General features: G+C 62.0%; 3 protein-coding genes across 5 annotated transcripts in view; 1 reads left to right on the plus strand and 2 right to left on the minus strand.

Annotated features, from left to right (window-relative positions):
* CCDC9 (coiled-coil domain containing 9) overlaps nucleotides 1-3846 on the minus strand; it is a 22963-nt gene extending 19117 nt beyond the window's left edge. The window contains exon 1 of the mRNA XM_042919478.1: nucleotides 3782-3846. The gene's annotated coding sequence lies outside the window, so the exon portion shown is untranslated. The remainder of the gene's footprint in view (nucleotides 1-3781) is intronic.
* Nucleotides 991-10712, minus strand: LOC122208892. Its single transcript, XM_042920349.1, has 3 exons — nucleotides 10444-10712; nucleotides 3792-4030; nucleotides 991-1528 (listed from the first exon to the last, which is right to left on the minus strand). Exons 1-3 carry the CDS (start codon nucleotides 10710-10712, stop codon nucleotides 1128-1130), a joined length of 909 nt encoding a protein of 302 aa, XP_042776283.1. The 3' UTR covers nucleotides 991-1127.
* On the plus strand, nucleotides 9433-17803 carry BBC3 (BCL2 binding component 3). Of its 3 annotated transcripts, none has more exons than XM_042919946.1 (4): nucleotides 9433-9497; nucleotides 13301-13589; nucleotides 15103-15293; nucleotides 17600-17803. In XM_042919946.1, the coding sequence occupies exons 2-4, from the start codon at nucleotides 13316-13318 to the stop codon at nucleotides 17714-17716; spliced, it is 582 nt and encodes a 193-aa protein (XP_042775880.1). In that variant the 5' UTR covers nucleotides 9433-9497; nucleotides 13301-13315; the 3' UTR covers nucleotides 17717-17803. The 3 variants fall into 3 exon arrangements, with proteins under 3 accessions (XP_042775880.1, XP_042775879.1, XP_042775878.1); XM_042919945.1 differs by lacking the exon at nucleotides 9433-9497 and adding an exon at nucleotides 10478-10745; XM_042919944.1 differs by lacking the exon at nucleotides 9433-9497 and adding an exon at nucleotides 11606-12878.
* Nucleotides 17804-18588: the final 785 nt, after the last annotated feature.

Raw genomic sequence — 18588 nt, forward strand, 5'->3', positions numbered from 1 at the left:
ACAGAGCATGAGCAGGGGAGGGGCAGAGAGAGAGAGGGAGACACAGAATCTGAAACAGGCTCCAGGCTCTGAGCTGTCAGCACAGAGCCCGATGCGGGGCTCGAACCCACAGACAACGAGATCATGACCTGAGCCCAAGTCGGACGCTTAACCGACTGGGCCACCCAGGCGCCCCAATTATCGTTATTTCTTTCAGCCCCTTTCTTTATCCTTCCAGCTGCTCAGGCCCAAACCTGGAGTTTCCCCAAACTCCCCTCTCTCCCTCACATCCCCACCCAATGCCTCAGCCCCCTCCCGCGCCTCCCCCTTCAATCTGACCCCACAGCCACCGTCCCACCCAGAGTTTATCACTGGAGCCTCCTCGCTGGGCTCCCCTGCTGGCTGCTCACAGCCTGTTTCCCACTTGACCGCCAGAGGGCGCCTGTTAGAACTAACTCGGCTCGCCTCCCTCGGCTCAGAGCCCTCCAGGGGCTCCCACCCCATCAGAGGAAAAGCTAAAGTCTTCACCCGGATTCAACCCCCTCTCGGACCTCACCTCCCACCCCTCTCCCCTTTTTCGCTCACTCCTAGACTTTCCAGCCTCATAGTACCTTCTCACCATCCAGGATGCGCCCACTCTGGCCTCAGGATCTTTGCACCTGCACTTCCCTCTGTCCCGGCATTCCTTGCGCCCCCCCGCCCCCTTCCTTCGGGCCTTTGCTGAACTGGCTTTCTCAAGAAGACCTTCCTTGGTCACCTTAGTGAATAAAACCATCCTCAACACTCTTGAGCCCTCTTGCCTGCTTCCTTTTTTTACTCCAAGACTCACTTTGTATTGTTTATGTTCTTTATTGTCTGTATCCACCCCCCACCCCCACCCCCATCCAGAGTGTCAGCCTCATGAGGACAGGGATTTTTGTGTGCTCTGTTCATTGTTGTATCCCCGGTGCCTACAACCGTGCCTGGCACAGAAGAGGCCCTCGGTAAAGCTTTGCTGAATAAATGAATGAATGAATGAATGACCACAGTCATCGTGGCGGTTACAAGCATTCCCTTCTTTCCCCACGTAAGCCCGCAAAGAGCTCCGTTCACCAGCTACGTGACCTTAAGCGGCCGACCTCAGTTCTCTGGCCTCAGTTTACCCGTTGTCAACGGGATTGAAAATAGCCTCTACCCCTTGGGGTCGTCGTGAAGATTAAACGGGTTCGTAGCTGCAGCGTTCGGAAACCGGTGACGCGCTTGGTTAGCAAAGGTGGACGGTGCGGGGCGCCTGCGCTTCCGCATTTTGCCGCTCGGGGGCAGCAGGCGCCCGAAGGATTGGCCCGCTCGGCCCGCGCGCGGGGGAAAAGGAGCGGGGGCAAGTCCAGCGGAGGAAGCTGATGAAATCCCAGCCAACTCGCAGTGAGCTCATCTCGCCCGGGCGCCTCCGGAAGCCACGGGGCCGCCTGGCCTCCGCCTGGCCCGAGCGATAAAGCCCCGGTGCTGAACCAGGGCGGGAAGTCCTTCCTGAAGTCTGCCCTGAGTGGGGCCTGCTGCCAGCAGCCTGGGCCTGCGGGGATGGGGGCGACGATGAAAGTAGCGAATAGCCCCCTCGCTGTCTCCGCAGAATGAAAAGTGGATTTTGAGCACGGCTGTGGGAGAGAGAGAGACCGGGGGGGGGGGGGGGGGGGGGGGGAGGAGGGAGGGAGAGACAGAGACGAGAGGCGGGAGAGATAAGGGAAGCGGAGACAAAGGCGGGGAGACTGAGGCAGAGGAAGGGGACACAGAGACGGAGAGGAGGGACAGCTCGGCCAAGTCAGACGGAGGGACGGAGACGGAGAGAGACAGAGACAGGAAGGGAGAGATGGGGGAGACAGAGACGGGGAGACAGACACTGGAAGAGACAGAGAGGGGATGTGGGAGACAGAGACGGAGAAAGCGACGGCAGGGGCTCAGAGGTAGGGAGAGAGAGACATGGGAAAGCCAGAGACCTAGCGAGTGGCAGAGATGCGGGCGGCGGAGGCACAGAGACCGAGGGGAGGGAGTTTGGCGACAAGGGGACCGAGCTGCAGACTGCGGTGGGCGAGCCGGCGGGGCGACTCGGGGCCGGGGTCGCCCGCGGGGGCGGGGCCTGCGCGCGCGGGGCGGCGGGGCGGGCCCCTCCCCACCCCCCATCCCCGGGGTGGCGGCGGCGGCGGCGGCGGCGGCGGCGGCGCGGCCGAGTTACCGAGTTACCAAGTTACCGCAGGATTCGCGAGCTTCTCACTGGCGAGGCCGCAGCCAATCAGAAAGCAGCGCCGCTGTTCTCGGGCAGGAGGCCCGGAGACGCGCGCACCTTCCCCCGACACCCAGCGAAGCGCGCTGACACACAATCACAGCAGCTCACACACACACACACGCGCGCGCGCGCGCGCTGTCCCAGGGACGCGCAGCCTCGCCCCCCCACTCCACGCACCATCCCAGTGACACGCACACCGACACACACACACACACGCACCAGGAACGCGCCGAGACGCACGGCATCACACGGGCAGCAGACCCGGCCCCAGGACGCACAGCACTGCCCAGACCCACAATCACAACGACACACAGCATTGGCCTCACACCCACGACCACGTCGCCCAGACACATGCCATCCCCGTGACTGAGTCCCTAGAACACGCGATGTCAGTGACACGCGCACACGATCGCAGCGACGCCCTCATGATCCCGCAGCCGATTTATCCCACGGACACACGATCACACAACACTGCCGAGACGCGGCCGTGTATACAGTCCCGTGGACGCACAACATCGCCCCGACAACACAACCGCAAGGACACACGTAATCGTCGCAGTGACACCCAGAGGTGCACACTCTCAGGGACAGGTAGGGCCACAGACACACAACATTTCAGGCATAATGACAGTGTCGCACACAGGGTGCCACCCCACGCGGCACTGTCCAGACACACACGGGAACAGTAACGCGCATGCACGCCTTGCCCTCCACACAGAGCAAAGCCCAGTGGCACACGCTGTCCCAGGGGCACAACATGCCCAGCACGCTACCCCAGTGACACCGATGCATCCCCTAACACGCGGGCGCAGTGACACAGCCCTTTCACAAGCATGTCCACTAACACGCACACAATCCCAATGTCCCCTGCACACGAGCACATTGCACCAGACGACACATGGACCGCAACAACGCACAGATACACCCGTCACACCCGTACACAGCACGCCAGGACGTCCTGCGGTAGCACACTGACCCACAGCCACAGCCACCCAGTGGGACACACGCAGCGTGCTAACCACCAGCATCGTCTGATGGACACCCACAACCGACCCACACGTGATAGCGCGCCCACAGCCACACACACCCACGCGAGGCACCCGGACACAGCCACCATCCTCCTAGGTCAACCCCTTGACCCACAGCCGCTGACCCCGCGGACCTCCAGAGAACCCTCCAGCACACAGACACAGTCACACAAACATTGCCCCCATCCCTGCCCTTGCCCCAGTGAGATGTGTGCAGCGTGGGATGCTGGAGGGGGCGAGTGTGCTGAGTGGGTTTGTGTGTGTGTGCGCGTGTGTGTGTGTGTGTGTGTGTGTGTGTGTGTGTGTGCTTATGCCTGCCGCTCCCGGCCTTTCCCGGGGGGGCGGGGCCATGCGGCAGCCGCTGTTACCGGGTAAACTTCCCCGCCCCCCCCCCCAGCGCGGCCATTAGTCAACCCCCCCCAGGATGATGTCATCGCCTCATTCTGGAGGCTGAGTAATCCTCGACTCCGCCCCCCCCCCCCCCCCCTCCAGGTACCGGGGTAGGGGCAGGCCGCACCTGGGCTCACCAGGGTCTGGAGCTAGGTGTTCTGCTCCGTGGGTCTCTCCGGGGTGGGGACTGAGGAATCTGAGCCTCTCTGGAGTGGCCTGGGGACTCACATCAGGGTCCCTTGAAGCCGGAGGCTCCCAGCCCTGGATCCCTGGTGGCCAACTAAAGGCACTGGAAGGCTGGAACTTCCAGACCTGGGGGCCAGGGCGTCCCAGGGTCCTGGAACTGGGAAGAGGCCCCCTGCAGCGCTGTGAGGTCCTGGGTCACCTGGGCAGGTGTTTGGGAGGAGGGTGTCTGAGACACTTGGGGCTTAGACTCCCGGGTCCTTGGCATTGTGAGGCCTGGGACCCTGGTGTGGGGGAGGGGGGCTGGGGGGGGGCGGTGAGTGCCAGGGAGTACAGAGGGCAGCTGTGGGGTCAGATGCCTGGGTCTTGGGAGATGACCAAGCTGGACCCTGGGGGAAAAGGACTCAGAGGGGAGGGAAACGAGCGGTCTGCACCCTGGGTCTGAGCAGGTGGTCATCTGGATGAGTTAGACACCTGAGGGTCTGGTGCCTGTTGGGGGGAGGGGTCTTCCAGTACCACTACGGAGGCCCCGGAGGCCCAGGGGCTCTAAGGCATCTCAGGGCCTGAGGTCCAAAGGCCTGAGTCCCTGTTTGGGAGGGGAGCTGGGATGCTGTGTCCTAACTTTCACAGCATCAGGCAGGTCTGGAGTCCCCTTTCGGGGGCACCCTCAGCCCTTGTTTCCTGGGGCTTGGAAACTAACATCCCCTGGGGTGAAGGGGCTCATATCTTTGATGTCACAGAGGGCATGGGCATGCCTGGGTCCTTTGGAGAGGGCGGAGGCAGTGGGGGGGGGGGCACTCCTGTCTTTATGGGGTCAGGACGCTGGGTCCTTTTCGGAGGAACAGGGAATCGTCAGCTTCTTTTTCAATATGCCTGACTCCGGTTTGGGGGGGGGGGTGGCGGAGGACAAACAGCCCTTGCCCTCGTGGGGTCAGGGCGCCCAGGTTCTCCTCTGGGAGGGGAACGCGTGGTCCCTGTTTTCACAAGGCCAACTCCTGCGTACCTTCCCGGTGGGGTGGAGGGACGGGATGCGCGGCCCCTGTTTCCAGCCCATCCCGCGTGCCCATCCTCGCCCGAGAGTGCGGGGCGGGGTGGAGGGGGAGGGGATGGGACGGTGCCCAGCCCGGGCCTCACCCCAGCCCGGCCGCAGGCTTGCAGGCCGTGCGCCCGGCAGCTCCCCGGGGCCCGGCTCCCCGCCCCCCGCGCCAAGGGCTCCCCCGGATCCGGGCGGGCGGGCGCGGCGGCGGCCAATGAGCGCGCTCGCCGTCTCCGGGAGCCGGGCCGGCTCTGCCCGCCTGGCATTGGGCACGCGGTGGGCAGCGGCGGGCGGGGCCTGGGGGGTCCTCGCGCCTGGTTGGGCCAGGCTTGTTGCTGGGTAACGGGGCGGCGAGTTTCCCCTGGCAACGGCGGCGGGTACCGCTCACTGGCTGGCCGGGAAGGAGGGGGGGCGCGGGCGCAGGCAGGCCCCGCAGACCCCAGCAACAGCGCGCGGCCCCCGCCCCGCCGGGGAGCGGTAAACTTCACACGCGCCGGCCGCTCGGACCCTGCGGACACCGGCGCCCCCGCCCAGCCCCCACCCGGCTCCGGTCCAGCCTCCGGGCCTGGGAGGCCGGCTGCACCCGGGAACCCAGGAGCCCCCCCCCCCCCCTCCCCACCGTGGAAGGCCAGGACTCAGCCCCTGCAGTGAAAAGTTAAGTCCTTCCCAACTCCCTCTCCCCGAGCTGAGAAATCTACTTACCCAGCACGGCATACAAGATCCTGGGGAAGGTAGTGGGTCTGCAGGAAATCAGCGGGGCCATCTATTTTATCTATTTTCTTTAACCAGTATTTCCCACGGAAGCAACCACGGAGTGTGTGTGTGGGGGGGGGGAGCCCCGTTCTAGGTGCGCGACAAACAGAAACCCACGCAATCCCCACATTTCATTTTGGGTCCCATGGTGACCCTCTTTGCACAGAGGAGGAATCAGAGGGAGGAAGCTACTTTCTCAAGGTCATCATTTGAACCCAGGCGGCCCGACTCCAGAGTCTGGGTGCTTTATCACGTCACGGTGCTGAATGTCCCTTCGAGAGGCCTTCTGATGCACAGCTTTTTTTTTTTTTTTTTTTTTTAATCGTTTTTATTTTGTAAGTAATCTCTATGCCCAACGGTGAGGCTCGAACTCAGGCCCCCGGGGACCGAGAGTCACCTGCTCTACCCACGGCGCCAGCCAGATGTCCTGAGGCATTCATATTCAAGATGAGAAACCGTGCAGGTCAAGCAAAGCGCATCAGTGGCTGGCCTGTGGCCACCAGTGGTGGCCACTGGTCTGAGACCCCTGCCCCAACCTGAGAGTCTCAGCTTGAGATCCTTGTTTGGGATTCTCAGAGTCAATGGACTCCCACACTGGCAGTATTAATGATGGGTAACATGTATCATTAATCACCCACTAGGCCTCAGAGCTTTATTTATGTTTTTTGATTTTTTTTTTTTACATTTATTTATTTTTGAGAGAGAGAGACAGAGCACAAGTGGGGGGAGGGGCAGAGAGAGAGAAAGAGACACACAGAATCTGAAGCAGGTTCCAGGCTCTGAGCTGACGGCACAGAGCCCGACGCGGGGCTCGAACTCACAAACCGTGAGATCATGACCTGAGCCGAAGTCAGACGCTTAACCGACTGAGCCACCCAGGCGGCCCCCCCCCTCTTTTTTTTTTGGCCTTCTTACTCTTCAAAATCCTATGAGGCGGGGGCCTGTGCTGTCCCAACTCAAAGATGAGGAAATTGAGGCTCAGACACCAGACCACAGGCCCAGGGCCACACTGCTAAGAGGTGGGCAGAGCTGGGGATCCTAACTCGGGCCATGGAGACCCAGAGTCCATTCTCTTTGGTGAGCTCTGCAAGCAGGCTCGGGGGGAGGGGGGCACAGCTTTGGGGATCCTGACTGATTTCCCTGAGCCAGCGGCTCTCAGACAGGGGTGATTTTGCCTCCCAGGCGATATTTGGCAATGTTTGAAGACATTTGGTGATTGTCACAAAGGGTGGGGTGCTCTAGCGTCTAGTGGGTAGGGGTCACGGAGGTCACTGAGGGCCCTACAAATCACGGGACAGCCTCCATGCTAAGGAATCCTATTTGGCCCCAAACAGAGAGGAGGTGGAGAAACCCTGGTCTGTGCCAAGCCTGGCCCGCTCTGTCCCCTGTCGACCACCCCACCCCTGAGCCCTCTCATGTTCTCTCCTTCTGACCCCTCCCTCAGTCTCTGACTTTCTCCACTTCCCTGAGCTGAGTCTTCCTGTCTCTCTCTGTCAGTATCTCTCTCCGTCTGTATCTCTGTTTCTCTATCAGAGGTGTGGGTGACTCCTCCCATCTTAAGAGACCCTTGTCCCTTCCCCACTCCACCCCCCCCAAAAAAATAGACCCTTGTCTCCTATCCAGGGGAGCAGGGACCAGAGGCAGGGCTGGAAGGAGACCCAGAATGCTCTTCCAGGAACTTAGAAGACAGAGTCCCTTGGTCCCTCAGGAGACCAGGTAGAGGTGGAGGTGGGTGGGGACTTCTCCTTCCCTGGGCCCCTAGGATAGGGGGCTCTCAAAAAGGCAGCCCTCCCAGCCAGTCACAAACTTTATTTTTCTTTGCCCATGCAGTTTGTTACGCCTCTAGAAGGAAAACACCTGCTTCACTTAGCCACAGTCCTCACTACTCCCTGTTGCCTTACACTGGAGGCACTTCTCTCACTTATCTAACGATGGCTCTTGAGGTTGAGACCCCTGGTCCGGGGTGATAGGATGCCAGCATTTGGGACAGGATCTGGACTAGACAATGGGAAGGATCTTAACAGGTGACCATGTTGATGGCCTGGTAAACTCTTGGCCCACACCTCTCTCCCCACCAATTGTCACACTCGGTTGTTTTGTTTTGTTTTGTTTTGTTTTGTTTTGTTTTGTTTTGTTTTCTAACATTCCAACACATCTGGCTTCCTGGTGTCCAGTGTTAGATGAGGCAGCTGGAGGGGACAGATCTGTAAGCAAGGACAGACTGTGAGCTAGCCCAGGGCTGGGTTTGCCAGGCACAGCTCAAACACGGACAATAATTAGTATTACTAGTGATAAGAGCTAACATTTATGAGGTGCTCACTATGTGTCAGACGCTGCACTCACTTGACTCCCATGCATGATCTCATTTCATAAAGGTCTAAAGCAGCTTTTCTCAAACACCTTTAAACTTGGTTTACGGTCAGAAACACACACTCTTTGTGACCTGGTATGTATTCCGGATGTATAAAGAAATTTTTCACAAAGCAACATTTTCCTTTGACTTCACGATAGTTTTAAATGATATTTTTTTCTTTTCTTTTCTTTTCTTTCTTTCTTTCTTTCTTTCTTTCTTTCTTTCTTTCTTCTCTTTCTCTTTCTTTCTTTCTTTCTTTCTTTCTTTCTTTCTTTCTTTCTTTCTTTCTTTCTTTCTTTCTTTCTTTCTTTTTTAAGTCTGGTCATGAGCCACTCAAGTCACAAGTCAAAGGATTGGCTATAAAGGGGCACCAGGGGAGTATTTGGGGTGATAGAAATGTTCCAGATCTTGGGGTGCCTGGGCGGCTCAGTGGGTTAAACATCCGACTCTTGGTTCGGTCATGATCTGACAGTTTGTGAGTTCGAACCCCCGGCATTGGGCTCTGCGCTGATTTGTAGAGCCCGCTTGGGATTCTCTCTCTCTTCCTCTCTCTCTGCCCCTCCTCTACTCGTCCTCTCTCTCCTCTCTCAAAATAAATAAACTTTAAAAAATGGAAAAAAAGAAATGTTCTGAATCTTGATTGCGGTGGTGCACGCACATTTACACACAGCATACATTAGTCACAACTCACCAAGCCTTACACCTAAAAGAGTGAAGTTAATTACGTATAAATACAGCTCAATAAAGTTCAGTAAAAACAAGATCCACAAAAGTGATTTCACAATCCATGGTTTGCTCATGATCCCCAGTTTGAAAAACACTGGAAGGGAGGAAGAAAAGGGAAACGAATGAATGAAGGAAGGGAAGGAAGGCTGAATTAGTCCCCAGTATTTATTTATTTAGTGAGTAAGCTCTACACCCAATGTGGGGCCCGAACTCATGATCTGGAGCTTAAGAGTTGCTTGCCCTTCGGACTGAGCCAGCCAGGCGCCCCCCAACGCCCCAATATCTCAAGTCAGGAGATTTCACAGGAGATGTGCATTTCCTGTTTCTCCTGGGAAACGGAGGGACCTGGCCCCCGGGGGGAACCACCTTTGAGAACCTGGAGAAGCCCACCTTTGCTCGCGTCTGGCATCCTTCTCAGCCAGCCCAGTGCTGGACACTCAGAGGCCACTGGCCCTGAGTGGGGGGGGACATAGAGGGAACTGAAGGTGTACAGGAGACAGAGCTCCGGAGCCCTTGGCGGGAGGCGGGAGGGGGGGTGGCGGGGGGAGGAAGGATAGGGGGTCACCAAGTCCAAGAGAGGGCAAGAATGACAAAGAGAAACTGAGAAAGGGAAGTGAAAGCCAGAGGGCAGGGGTGTACCTCAGTGCAGGGGCTGCCCGGGCATGTCCCCGTCAGGTGCCTGGGGCTTCCTTCTTCCCTGGGTGCCCCGTCAGATTTGTGGCAAGTGTGGCTAGGTGTGCATGCTCCAGAGTGTGTCCTGTCAGTGGGCCAGTTACCGGGAACCTTTTACAGGTGTGACTTTGTGACCGTATCGGGGGTCAATTTTTGTTGATGTCTAACTCGATCTGTGTCTGTGAAAGTCCATTTCTGACAGTTGTAACGTGCCAGCTGTGAGTTGGTGTGGGCGTGTTTGCGTGTGTCCCTGTAGGAGTGGGAGTGTCACCTAGATCGCGCTGTGTGTCCAGGTGTCCCTGTGACAGGTGTGTGTGTGTATGTCCCGCTGCGCCTATCAGGAAGCGAGCGTACGTCCTGAGAAGCTCTCAGCCTATGAGTGTGTGTGTGTGTGTGTGTGTGTGTGTGTGTGTGTTGTGGGTGCCTGTTCCGTGGGGACGTCTGTGAACACAGTTTGTGGGTCTGGATGCGCTCATCAGTGCGGGTGCTTGTGCAACACACCCCCGCCATCGTGTCGGTCTGCGTGTCCCTGTGACCCTCTCGTCCAGCCGGACTACGCGTTTGTGCCTGGGTGTGGGAGTGTGTGTGTGCCCCGGTGTGGGAGTCTGCACATCCACGCCCCCGCCCAGGGTGTGCGTCTGTGCGTGGCCGTGTGCCTGCGAGTCGGCGTGTCCCCGTGGCCCTGTCAGCACGTGACTTTGTGTACCCCGGAGCGCCAGTCGGTCAGCCCGCGTACACGTCTCCGGGCGCGTGGGTCTGTGGGTCTCAGTCAGTGTGTCAGTGTGTCAGCGTGGGTGTCCGGCTGTCCCGCTGTCTGGGCGGGGCCCCCGTCCGCGCGCCTCGGTCCCCCTCTCCCCGGGGCCGGGCACTGCCCCGCCCCCGGCTGCAGGGAAACCCCCGCGCGGAGGTAGGGGGCGCGGCGCGCGCCTGCAAGTCCCGACTTGTCCGCGGCGGGCGGGCGGGCGGGCGGGGCCGTGGCGTCACGCGGGGGCGGGGCGTGGGACCCGCCGGGCGGGGGCGGGGGCGGGGGCGGGGCGGGGCGGGGCGGGGCGGCCGCCGAGCGGGCCGGGGATCCGCCGGGCGGCCTGAGACGCGGCGCGAGCCACATGCGAGCGGGCGCCCGGCGGCGGCGGCGGCGGCAGCAAAATCGGCAGCGGCGGCCACGACGCGGACGCGCCTGCAGCCGGAGCAGGAGCAGCGGCAGCCACAGCCACAGCAGCCGCCACTGTAGTTAGAGCAGCAGTAGCAGCGGCCGCGGCAGCAGCAGCAGCAGCCGTCGCAGCGAGCGGCGCTCGGCGGGCGCGCCCTCTTGAAGGAAGCCGCCCGCCCCCCCATCGCCGCCCCCTCCGGCGTGTTCATGCCCCCGGGGTGAGTGTGCGCACCCCGAGTCCTCGCTGGCCGCGATTGGCCAGGCCGGGTGGGCTCCCTGGAGGAGGTGGCAGGAGTGCGCTGGGAGAGCAGTGGGGGCGCGCTGCATCCCCACGGCGTGCCTCCCTCTCTCCCCGCCCTCCACCCCACCAGCGACCCTGGGCTGGGGTCGCTGGGCGGGAGGCGCTAAGGGTCCGGGAGCGCAGGTGCCTCAGCGGTCTGGCGGGTTTGTTTACAAACAATGGGGTGCGGGCTCGGCAGCGCCCCCTGGCGGCCAGTGCGGGCCCGGGGAAGTGAGTCGACCCCGACTGCCCCGGCCCCCGCAGTCCGGGAGGGGCGGGCGTGGGGGGGGGGGGCCCGGCTTGTCGGGGCGGCCACACCCCAGGCGCGCGCCCGCTGGGGGCGGCGACAGGGGGCGGCACGCGGGCCGTGGAGTCTGCGGCTCCTACGGGCGGGGGCTGCGCCCCAGCAACAGCCGGTTATTGGCCCCGCGCTCGCCTGGCGGGCGGGGCGGGCGCACGTGGCGGCGGCGGGGTGGGGGGGGGGGTGCTGTGACAGCGGAGGGGGGAGTCTGGGCCCGCCGTGGGAGCGCGCGTGTGCGGGGTTGTGGATCTGCAGGTGTCTCGCCTGGGTGTGTGCGTGTGCCTGTCTCCGAGTTTGTGCTGGGGTCTGCTGGGAGTGGCGGTGCCAGTCCAGGGGAGTGTTGGAGCTGTGGCCCGTCGCCGTGGGCGCTGGAGTCCCCGTGTGCATTCATGTATGCGAGGCTCTGTGTGTGCCCTGCCGGAGGGGTGGGTGTTGTTTATGTGTGCTGTACCTGGGGGGGGGGGGTCTCGGTGAGAGTTGTGTGTGTGTGCGCGCGCGCGCGCTGTGTGGGGGTGACTCCGTGGGTCTGTGTCGCCTGCGCGTGCCACGGCGGGTGGACGGAGTGTTTGTGTGCTGCGAGAGTGAGCTGTGTTTGTGGGTCCGTCTGTGTGTGGCTTGCCCCATGTGCTGGGCTTGCGTCCACGGTGTGGACTGTCTGTGACTGCGTGTGTGTGCATCTCCAGGGCATGTGTCTCAGCTAAGCGTTTGTGACGGTGCGCGTGCTGAATGCGACGTCTGTGTGCTGTCCAGGCGCGTGTGTGAGTTCTCTCGGTGTCTGTGTTCTGTCCAGGTGCGTGTGTGCGCGCGTGCGCGCGCGCGCGCTGGGTCTGAGGGGCTTCTCTCTGTGATCGGCTGGCTCATGTGTGTCATGTGGGCTGCGTGTGTAGTGTTTATGTCGGTCACGTGAGACCAGTGTTTTCTGTGGGTGCTTTAGGTGTGCGTTGCCAGGGCTGTGTGGGATTAGAGTTGGCCGCGGTGTGTGCGTGTGTGTCCGGGGCTGACAGTTGGCGGAGGAGGGTGAGTTGATGTCTGCTCGCCTGCATCCGTGGGTCGTGGCCCTGGCCGTGGCCCGGCATGTGTGGTGACGCATCTGGGTCCGGTGACCTGTGCCTGTGGTGGCCCGACGTACATGTGTCCTGGGGGCCGAGAGTTGGTGACAAGGGGGCGTGTTTCGGTCGTGTCGGTCTGCATGTGGCCGTGGATGTGTTTCGTGTTGATGGGCGCGTAGGTCTTACCTCTTGGGTGTGCGGGGGGGAGGGGCGTGTGTGTTTGCAAAGTCTGGCAGTGCGTATTTAGTGTGTTTCCGTGTTTTCGATGGCTGCGTGGCGTGTGTGTGTCCACGGGCATGTCAACAGTGGGTCAGCATGTGAGGTTCTGGCGGTCTGTGTGTGTGTGTGTGTGTGTGTGTGTGTGTACGGGGATGGAGGGGACGGGTCGTGCCAGCCAGTATGCGTTGTGTGTCTACGCCTTCGGACGATCTGAGTGTCTGTATGTCCACGTTGTGGCCACTGTGTGTGCGTCCCGCACTGGGTAGCAGTGTCGGAGACCGTAACCATCTCGGTGTTTCTGTGCAAGTGGGAGATGAGGGGGGAGGAGGTCAGGCTGGCCAGTCCTGAGTGAGTCCTTATCTGTGTGCCGTGGGCCTTTCGCACCCATCCGTGGTCTCTTCCATTGGGGTCCTGCATGAGTCCCTGTGTGTGCCCATCACTGTGTTCCGGAAGTTAGCCCCACCAGGCCATGCCCCCCCACCCCGGGGGACTCCCAGGCTGGGTGAGTTTGTGTTGTGAGGCTGTCAGCTCTCATACACACACACACACCTGACAGACCCCTCCATCTGGGTCCCGCGTGAGCCCTTGGACTTGCTGTGCCTCCATCCTGTACCTCCTTGTCCCTCATGTGTGCCCATCACCATGTGCGCGGGAGGCTGTCCCCACCGGCCAGGTGCCCCGCATCAGACCCTCGGTGGGTGTGTGTCTTGTGGGGCCATCAGGCACACCTACAGTCCCCCATCCGGGGCCCTGTGTTCTGTGGGAGCCATCCCTGGGCTTCCCTGCCCCCCCCCCGAAGTGTGCTGATGGCCGCGTGCAGGAGAGGGGGTGTCCCGTGTCCCCCAGGTAGGGTGTGTGTATCGTGGGGCCCTGGTGCCCTCTGCACTTCCCCGCTGATCGCACCCCTCTCCCCCTGTCCTGCAGGCCCCAGGGAGCGCCATGGCCCGAGCACGCCAGGAGGGCAGCTCCCCGGAGCCCGTAGAGGGCCTGGCCCGCGACGGCCCGCGCCCCTTTCCCCTCAGCCGCCTGGTGCCCTCGGCCGTGTCCTGCGGCCTCTGCGAGCCCGGCCTGCCCGCCGCCCCCGCCGCCCCCGCCCTGCTGCCCGCCGCCTACCTCTGCGCCCCCACCGCCCCGCCCGCCGTCACCGCCGCCCTGGGGGGCCCCCGCTGGCCTGGGGGTCCCCGCAGCCGGCCCCGAGGTCCGCGCCCGGACGGTGAGTGCCGCCCCACAACTGGCGCCCCGGGATGCTGGGAGCCGGGAAAGAGACACTGAGGGACTGGAGAAGTGGGAGCGAGTGGGGGGAGGCGGCGAGCCGGCCGGGCCACAGGGAGGGTGTGGCCAGTGTGGTCTTTGTGTTGCAAGAAGCAGGAAGAAGGAGTGGGAGGCTGGGGGGCGGGGGGGGGGGGGGGGGGGGGGTAGGAAGGGGGGAGGCCGAGTGGGAAGTCCCTCCTGGAATCTGACTGCAGTCCCCGAGTTGCAGCCCACGGCCTTTTCCGGGCCTGGGGCAGCAGCTGTTTCCCAGCACCGCCCCCCCCCCCCCCCCCCCCCCCCCCCCCCGCCGCCCCCCTAGTCTGGGTCTCCTTAACCTCCCAGAGGACCGTGGTTGGGGAGAGTGTGGGCAGAGCGAGAGGACTGTCACTTCAGGACTTAGGGGAGGGTGGCCTTTTGCCTTCATCTGCATCTCCGGCCAGGGCCGCCCCTCTCCGCAGTCCGGGTGGAGAGAGGAGAGGGGGAGGGGCCATTGTGCGGGGAAAGTGGGGGTGGGGGAGGCGGGAGTGGGAAAGTGAGTCTTGGGAAGGGAAGGGTTAAAGGTCCCCTGCCGGATGGGCTGTTAACCCTGTGGTGCCCTGCTCGCCCCATCGCAGGGAGCGCACTCGGTGGCAGGGAAGACGCTCCTGGCTTCTCTCTCCACCCCAACCCCCGCACCCTGTGCCTGAAGCCCAGGGAGGTCAGGGGAGAGAAAACTTCCCCGGCTGAGTTCCCCGGCAGGCAGCGGGGGCAAGAGGGGACCCGGTTTCAAGCCCACAGTCACAGGTGTGGAAACTGAGGCCCCGATCTTAGGCCTTAGAGATCCCTCACACCAGGACCTGGTGTGGCAAGGAGGGAGGAAGAGACTTCGGGGCTGCTCAGAAGGGGGTGAGGCAGGAAGGCATCTCCCGAATCCCAGCCCCCGCCAGGCCCGAGCTCGGAGGCAGCCAGTCTGGCCTTCTGGTCTCCATGCCCCTGCCACATCCGGGGGGTGTGGCTTCACTGTGGTTGGACACGAGAGGGCAGGAGACCTGAGGCTTGTGACTGGGTGTAGTCAGTCGCCTTATCCCTATGTGACCTTGGGCCACTTCTTAGGGTGGGCCTTAGTTTCCCCGTCTGGTAAATGGAGCAGGCAAAATTTGGTCCCGTTTTGGAAGAGTTAGGTCGGATAAGAGGAAGGACTTCCAGACTAACATGGGTAGTGGGGGTGGTAGCTGGCTAGACAGGTGGCCCCCAGAGAGGCCTCCTCCGGGCCTCTTCTTGCTTTCTGGTGCCTGGGGAGTAGAAGCTGAGAAACCTGACTTTAGGAGGGGAAAACAGAATTGCTAGAAATGAGGCGGGGAGTAGAAAGGAAACCAGGAGGCTGGAAAAGGGAGAAGCGGGCCCTGGCTAATTGGTCCCTCGGGAACACCTCAGGGCCTGGAGGGGTGGTGGGTGCTGATCACGCCCCCCCCCCCCCCCCCCCCGGCTTTCCCCAGGTCCTCAGCCCTCACTCTCGCCGGCAGAGCAGCACCTGGAATCGCCGGTGCCCAGCGCCCCGGGGGCCCTGGCGGGCGGCCCCACCCAGGCAGCCCCGGGAGTCCGGGGGGAGGAGGAGCAGTGGGCCCGGGAGATCGGGGCCCAGCTGCGGCGGATGGCGGACGACCTCAACGCGCTGTACGAGCGGCGGGTGAGTGCTGGGGGAGGGGAAGACGGCAGGTGGGACTTCCCGCCCGGGAGGGGGCTGCGGGCCGCCCCGCCAGATGTGCGGCAGCTGCCGCCCGGCGCGGCGGGGTCGCGCCGGGGACAGGCAGGTGGGAGGGGCGGCGGGCCCGCGGACCTGCCGAAGGGCCCGCGCCGCGGCGGGCACAGCCCTGGCAGGGGCCCGGACCGCCTCGAGCGCCGCGGCGCGCCCGTGGCCCGCGGCCGCGGGGACTGAGGGCGGCGCTCGGCGGAGCGGCTCATATATCCCGGGCTATTTATAGCCGGTGAGTCAGCAGCGGCGGCGCGGCCGCGCCCGCCCCTCCCACCCGCCGGCGCGCGGCCGGCAGCGCGTCACCCGGCTTCCCGGGCGGCCGGGGGCGGGCCCTGGAGCCCCGCCCCGCGGGACGCCCCGCCCCCAAGCCCACACCTCGGCCTCTAAAACAAAATCTGTGAAGCCTGCAGCGGAGAATAGAGAATAACAAATATCAGCGCGCCCACCACCCGGCTCTGTCCAATCCGAACATTACACCCGCACGGCTTGCTTATTGAAAGAAAAACAAAACCCGGATGTTGTGAAGCCCCTCGTTCCCTTCCCTTGACCCTCTTCTCCTCCTTTCCGAAGCAAACCTCTCAAGTTGGCTTGTCCCCTGACCCCCCGGGTGCTGATTCTTTCGCTACGTATTTATCAGGCCACAAACAGTGCTTAGGTTGGTAGGATGCTTTTTGGCTTAATGTACACGACACGGTGTGTTCCTCTCCAAACTTTCCCCCTCCCTGTATCGTGCTTTGAGATTGAGCCATGGGGGCGAAGAAGCTTTTAGCTCATACATTTTCGCTGCTGTGTAGCATTCTATCGGATCGTATAGTATCCTTGTTCATTTTCTCACTGGTGGGTATTTAGGATTTTAAAAAATGTTTCAAATGTTACTGGCCTTTTTTGTTGCTTGTTTTTTTTTTTGGCGGTGGTGGTGGTGCTGGTGGTGTTTTTGGTGTCTTCCAAACGATGCCCATCTCTGGTGCACTTGTGTGTACCCCCAGGGTAGATCCCCGGGTGCTGCGCCCCCCCCCCCCCCCGGCTTTACTAGATGATTGCCAGCTTGCTCACAGAGATGTCTGTGCCAGGTGGCACCCTGTAACAGTGTGCCATTGGTAGGCTTTTTAACTAATGTCATTCTGACGTGCCCCCTTTGCTACCTCCTGGCTGCAGGAGGGAGTAATGAGGCGGCAGGGGCTGGTACAAGGCATCCCACACCCTGGCACCCACTAGGATCATTAGGATGGCTTCTCTGACCTTGTCCTCAGCTGTAAGATGGCTTTCTCCTCTTTTCATAGGGCTGAAACTGGGTGGGCCCTGCTTTTAAGCACAGGGCCCGGCCATGCACTCAGGATAGGAGCGGGAGAGTGCTACAGCTTACGTTTAATTTTTACCGGTGGGGACTCTTTGCGTGTATGTAGTATCTTTTGTTCTCGCTTTGCTAGCAGTTTGGAACTGAGAGGGGCCTGGAGGCCACCCCAAGCCTTCATCCTGTCACTGGGGAGGAGGGCAGGGGGTTAGCTTTGCCTGGATATGTTTCCACGCAGCCTCCACACAGAATGTGAACTGTGGTTCTCAGTTCTTGTCCTTTTACAGATTGTTCTAGAATTGCTGAGACCGGGGCTGCTGGGCGGCTCCGTCAGTTGGGCGGCTGACTTCGGCTCAGGTCATGATCTCACAGCTCGTGAGTTCGAGCACCACGTAGGGCTCTGTGCTGACAGCTCAGAGCCCGGAGCCTGCTTCGGATTCTGTGCCTCCCTCTCTCTCTGCCCCTCCCCCGCTCACACTCTGTCTCTGTAACTGTCTGTCTCTCAAAAATAAACATGAAAAAAGAAAAATAGAATTGCTGAGACCGTGGGCTCCCTGCTCCCTTCTCTCCCACTTGCCAGCCTTTGAGGGGAGGGCGGGACAGGCTGCCATCCAGACTCCCCTGCCGCCTCCCCCACCCCCAGCCTTGGCTGACTTTGGTGACTTTCTGGAAACTGGAGACGAGGGGCACCCCTGCTCCAAGCAAGCACTGTGCTGAGAGCATTCTGTCTTGTCTGCATCCTCTCCATCCTGTTCTGCTCTAGACGAGGATGCCCTCGTCCCTTGAGGTGGTGACATGAGCCCAGGTGGTCGAGGAACTGGGACTTGGGCCCAATTAACGACAAGAGTACCTAGGCTCTGAGGGTTGGTTCAGACTGCAGATCGCTCTTAGGACTGTGCCTCCCCTGCCACTAGCCCGCTCCAACCTCCTCTTCTCTCTCTCTCCCTAGAGACAAGAGGAGCAGCAGCGACACCGCCCCTCACCCTGGAGGGTCCTGTACAATCTCATCATGGGACTCCTGCCCTTACCCAGGGCCCGCGGGGCCCCGGAGATGGAGCCCAATTAGGTGCCTGCACCCGCCCGGTGGACGTCGGGGACTTGGGGGGCAGGACCCTCCCACCTCCTGATGCCCTGGCCAGCGCGGGGGACTTTTTCTGCACCATGTAGCATACCGGACTGCCAGCCCCGCCTGTCCCAGGGGCGGGCCAGGGCAGCCACTCCAGCCCCAGCCCCGGCCTGGCCTGGGTGCACTGACGGAGATGTGGACTCCTGGGTCCCTGGCTGAGAAGCCAGGGGAGAGAGGGCTGACGGACTGAGCGTCTGAAGGCGGCGGTGACGGAGAGGGTGGGGACAGAGCCGCCCGCCTCTGCCGCCCACCACCATCTCAGGAAAGGCTGCTGGTGCTGGCTGCCCGTTCCAGCTGCAGGGGTGACACTGGGGGAGTCTCCCTCCCAGTGCTCCTTCACTTTGGGCCTGGCCTCAGGCCCCTGGTGCTTCCCCCCCTCCTCCTGGGGAGGGGGCCCGTGAAGAGCAAATGAGCCAAACGTGACCACTAGCCTCCTGGAGCCAGAGAACGGGGTGGGTCTGATTGGCTGCCCCAGCCCAGCGCCCAGCCATCTTCCCTGAGCCAGCCGGCGGGTGGTGGGCATGCCTGCCTCACCTTCATCTGGGGGTGGCCAGGAGGGGCCCAGACTGTGAATCCTGTGCTCTGCCCGTGACCACCCCCCGCCCCATCGATCCCATTGCATAGGTTTAGAGAGAGCACGTGTGACCACTGGCATTCATTGGGGGGGTGGGATATTTTGGCGGAAACCGCCCCAGCCTTAGTCCCCAGGGCGAAGCGCTGGGGGGAAGACAGGGGAGTCAGGGAGGGGGGGAAATCGCAGAAGAGGGAGGAGTCTGGGAGTGGGGAGGGAATGGCCCAGCCTGTAAAATACT

This window comes from Panthera leo, chromosome E2, assembly GCF_018350215.1.
Source record: "Panthera leo isolate Ple1 chromosome E2, P.leo_Ple1_pat1.1, whole genome shotgun sequence".
Taxonomy (NCBI): Eukaryota; Metazoa; Chordata; class Mammalia; order Carnivora; family Felidae; genus Panthera; species Panthera leo.

Excerpts from the sequence above, each read along its gene's own strand:
- LOC122208892 (XM_042920349.1), bottom strand. The coding sequence starts at position 10,712 with ATGGGGGGGCGGGCGGCTTCCTTCAAGAGGGCGCGCCCGCCGAGCGCC. Across the intron at positions 4,031-10,443 it reads GGCCGCCCGGCGGATCCCCG|GACCTCACAGCGCTGCAGGG; the intron begins GCCCGCTCGGCG and ends CAGGTGACCCAG. Across the intron at positions 1,529-3,791 it reads ACACCTAGCTCCAGACCCTG|GCCCAGGCTGCTGGCAGCAG; the intron begins GTGAGCCCAGGT and ends CCATCCCCGCAG.
- BBC3 (XM_042919944.1), top strand. The coding sequence starts at position 12,846 with ATGCCCCCCCACCCCGGGGGACTCCCAGGCTGG. Across the intron at positions 12,879-13,300 it reads CCGGGGGACTCCCAGGCTGG|GCCCCAGGGAGCGCCATGGC; the intron begins GTGAGTTTGTGT and ends CCTGTCCTGCAG. Across the intron at positions 13,590-15,102 it reads CCGAGGTCCGCGCCCGGACG|GTCCTCAGCCCTCACTCTCG; the intron begins GTGAGTGCCGCC and ends GGCTTTCCCCAG.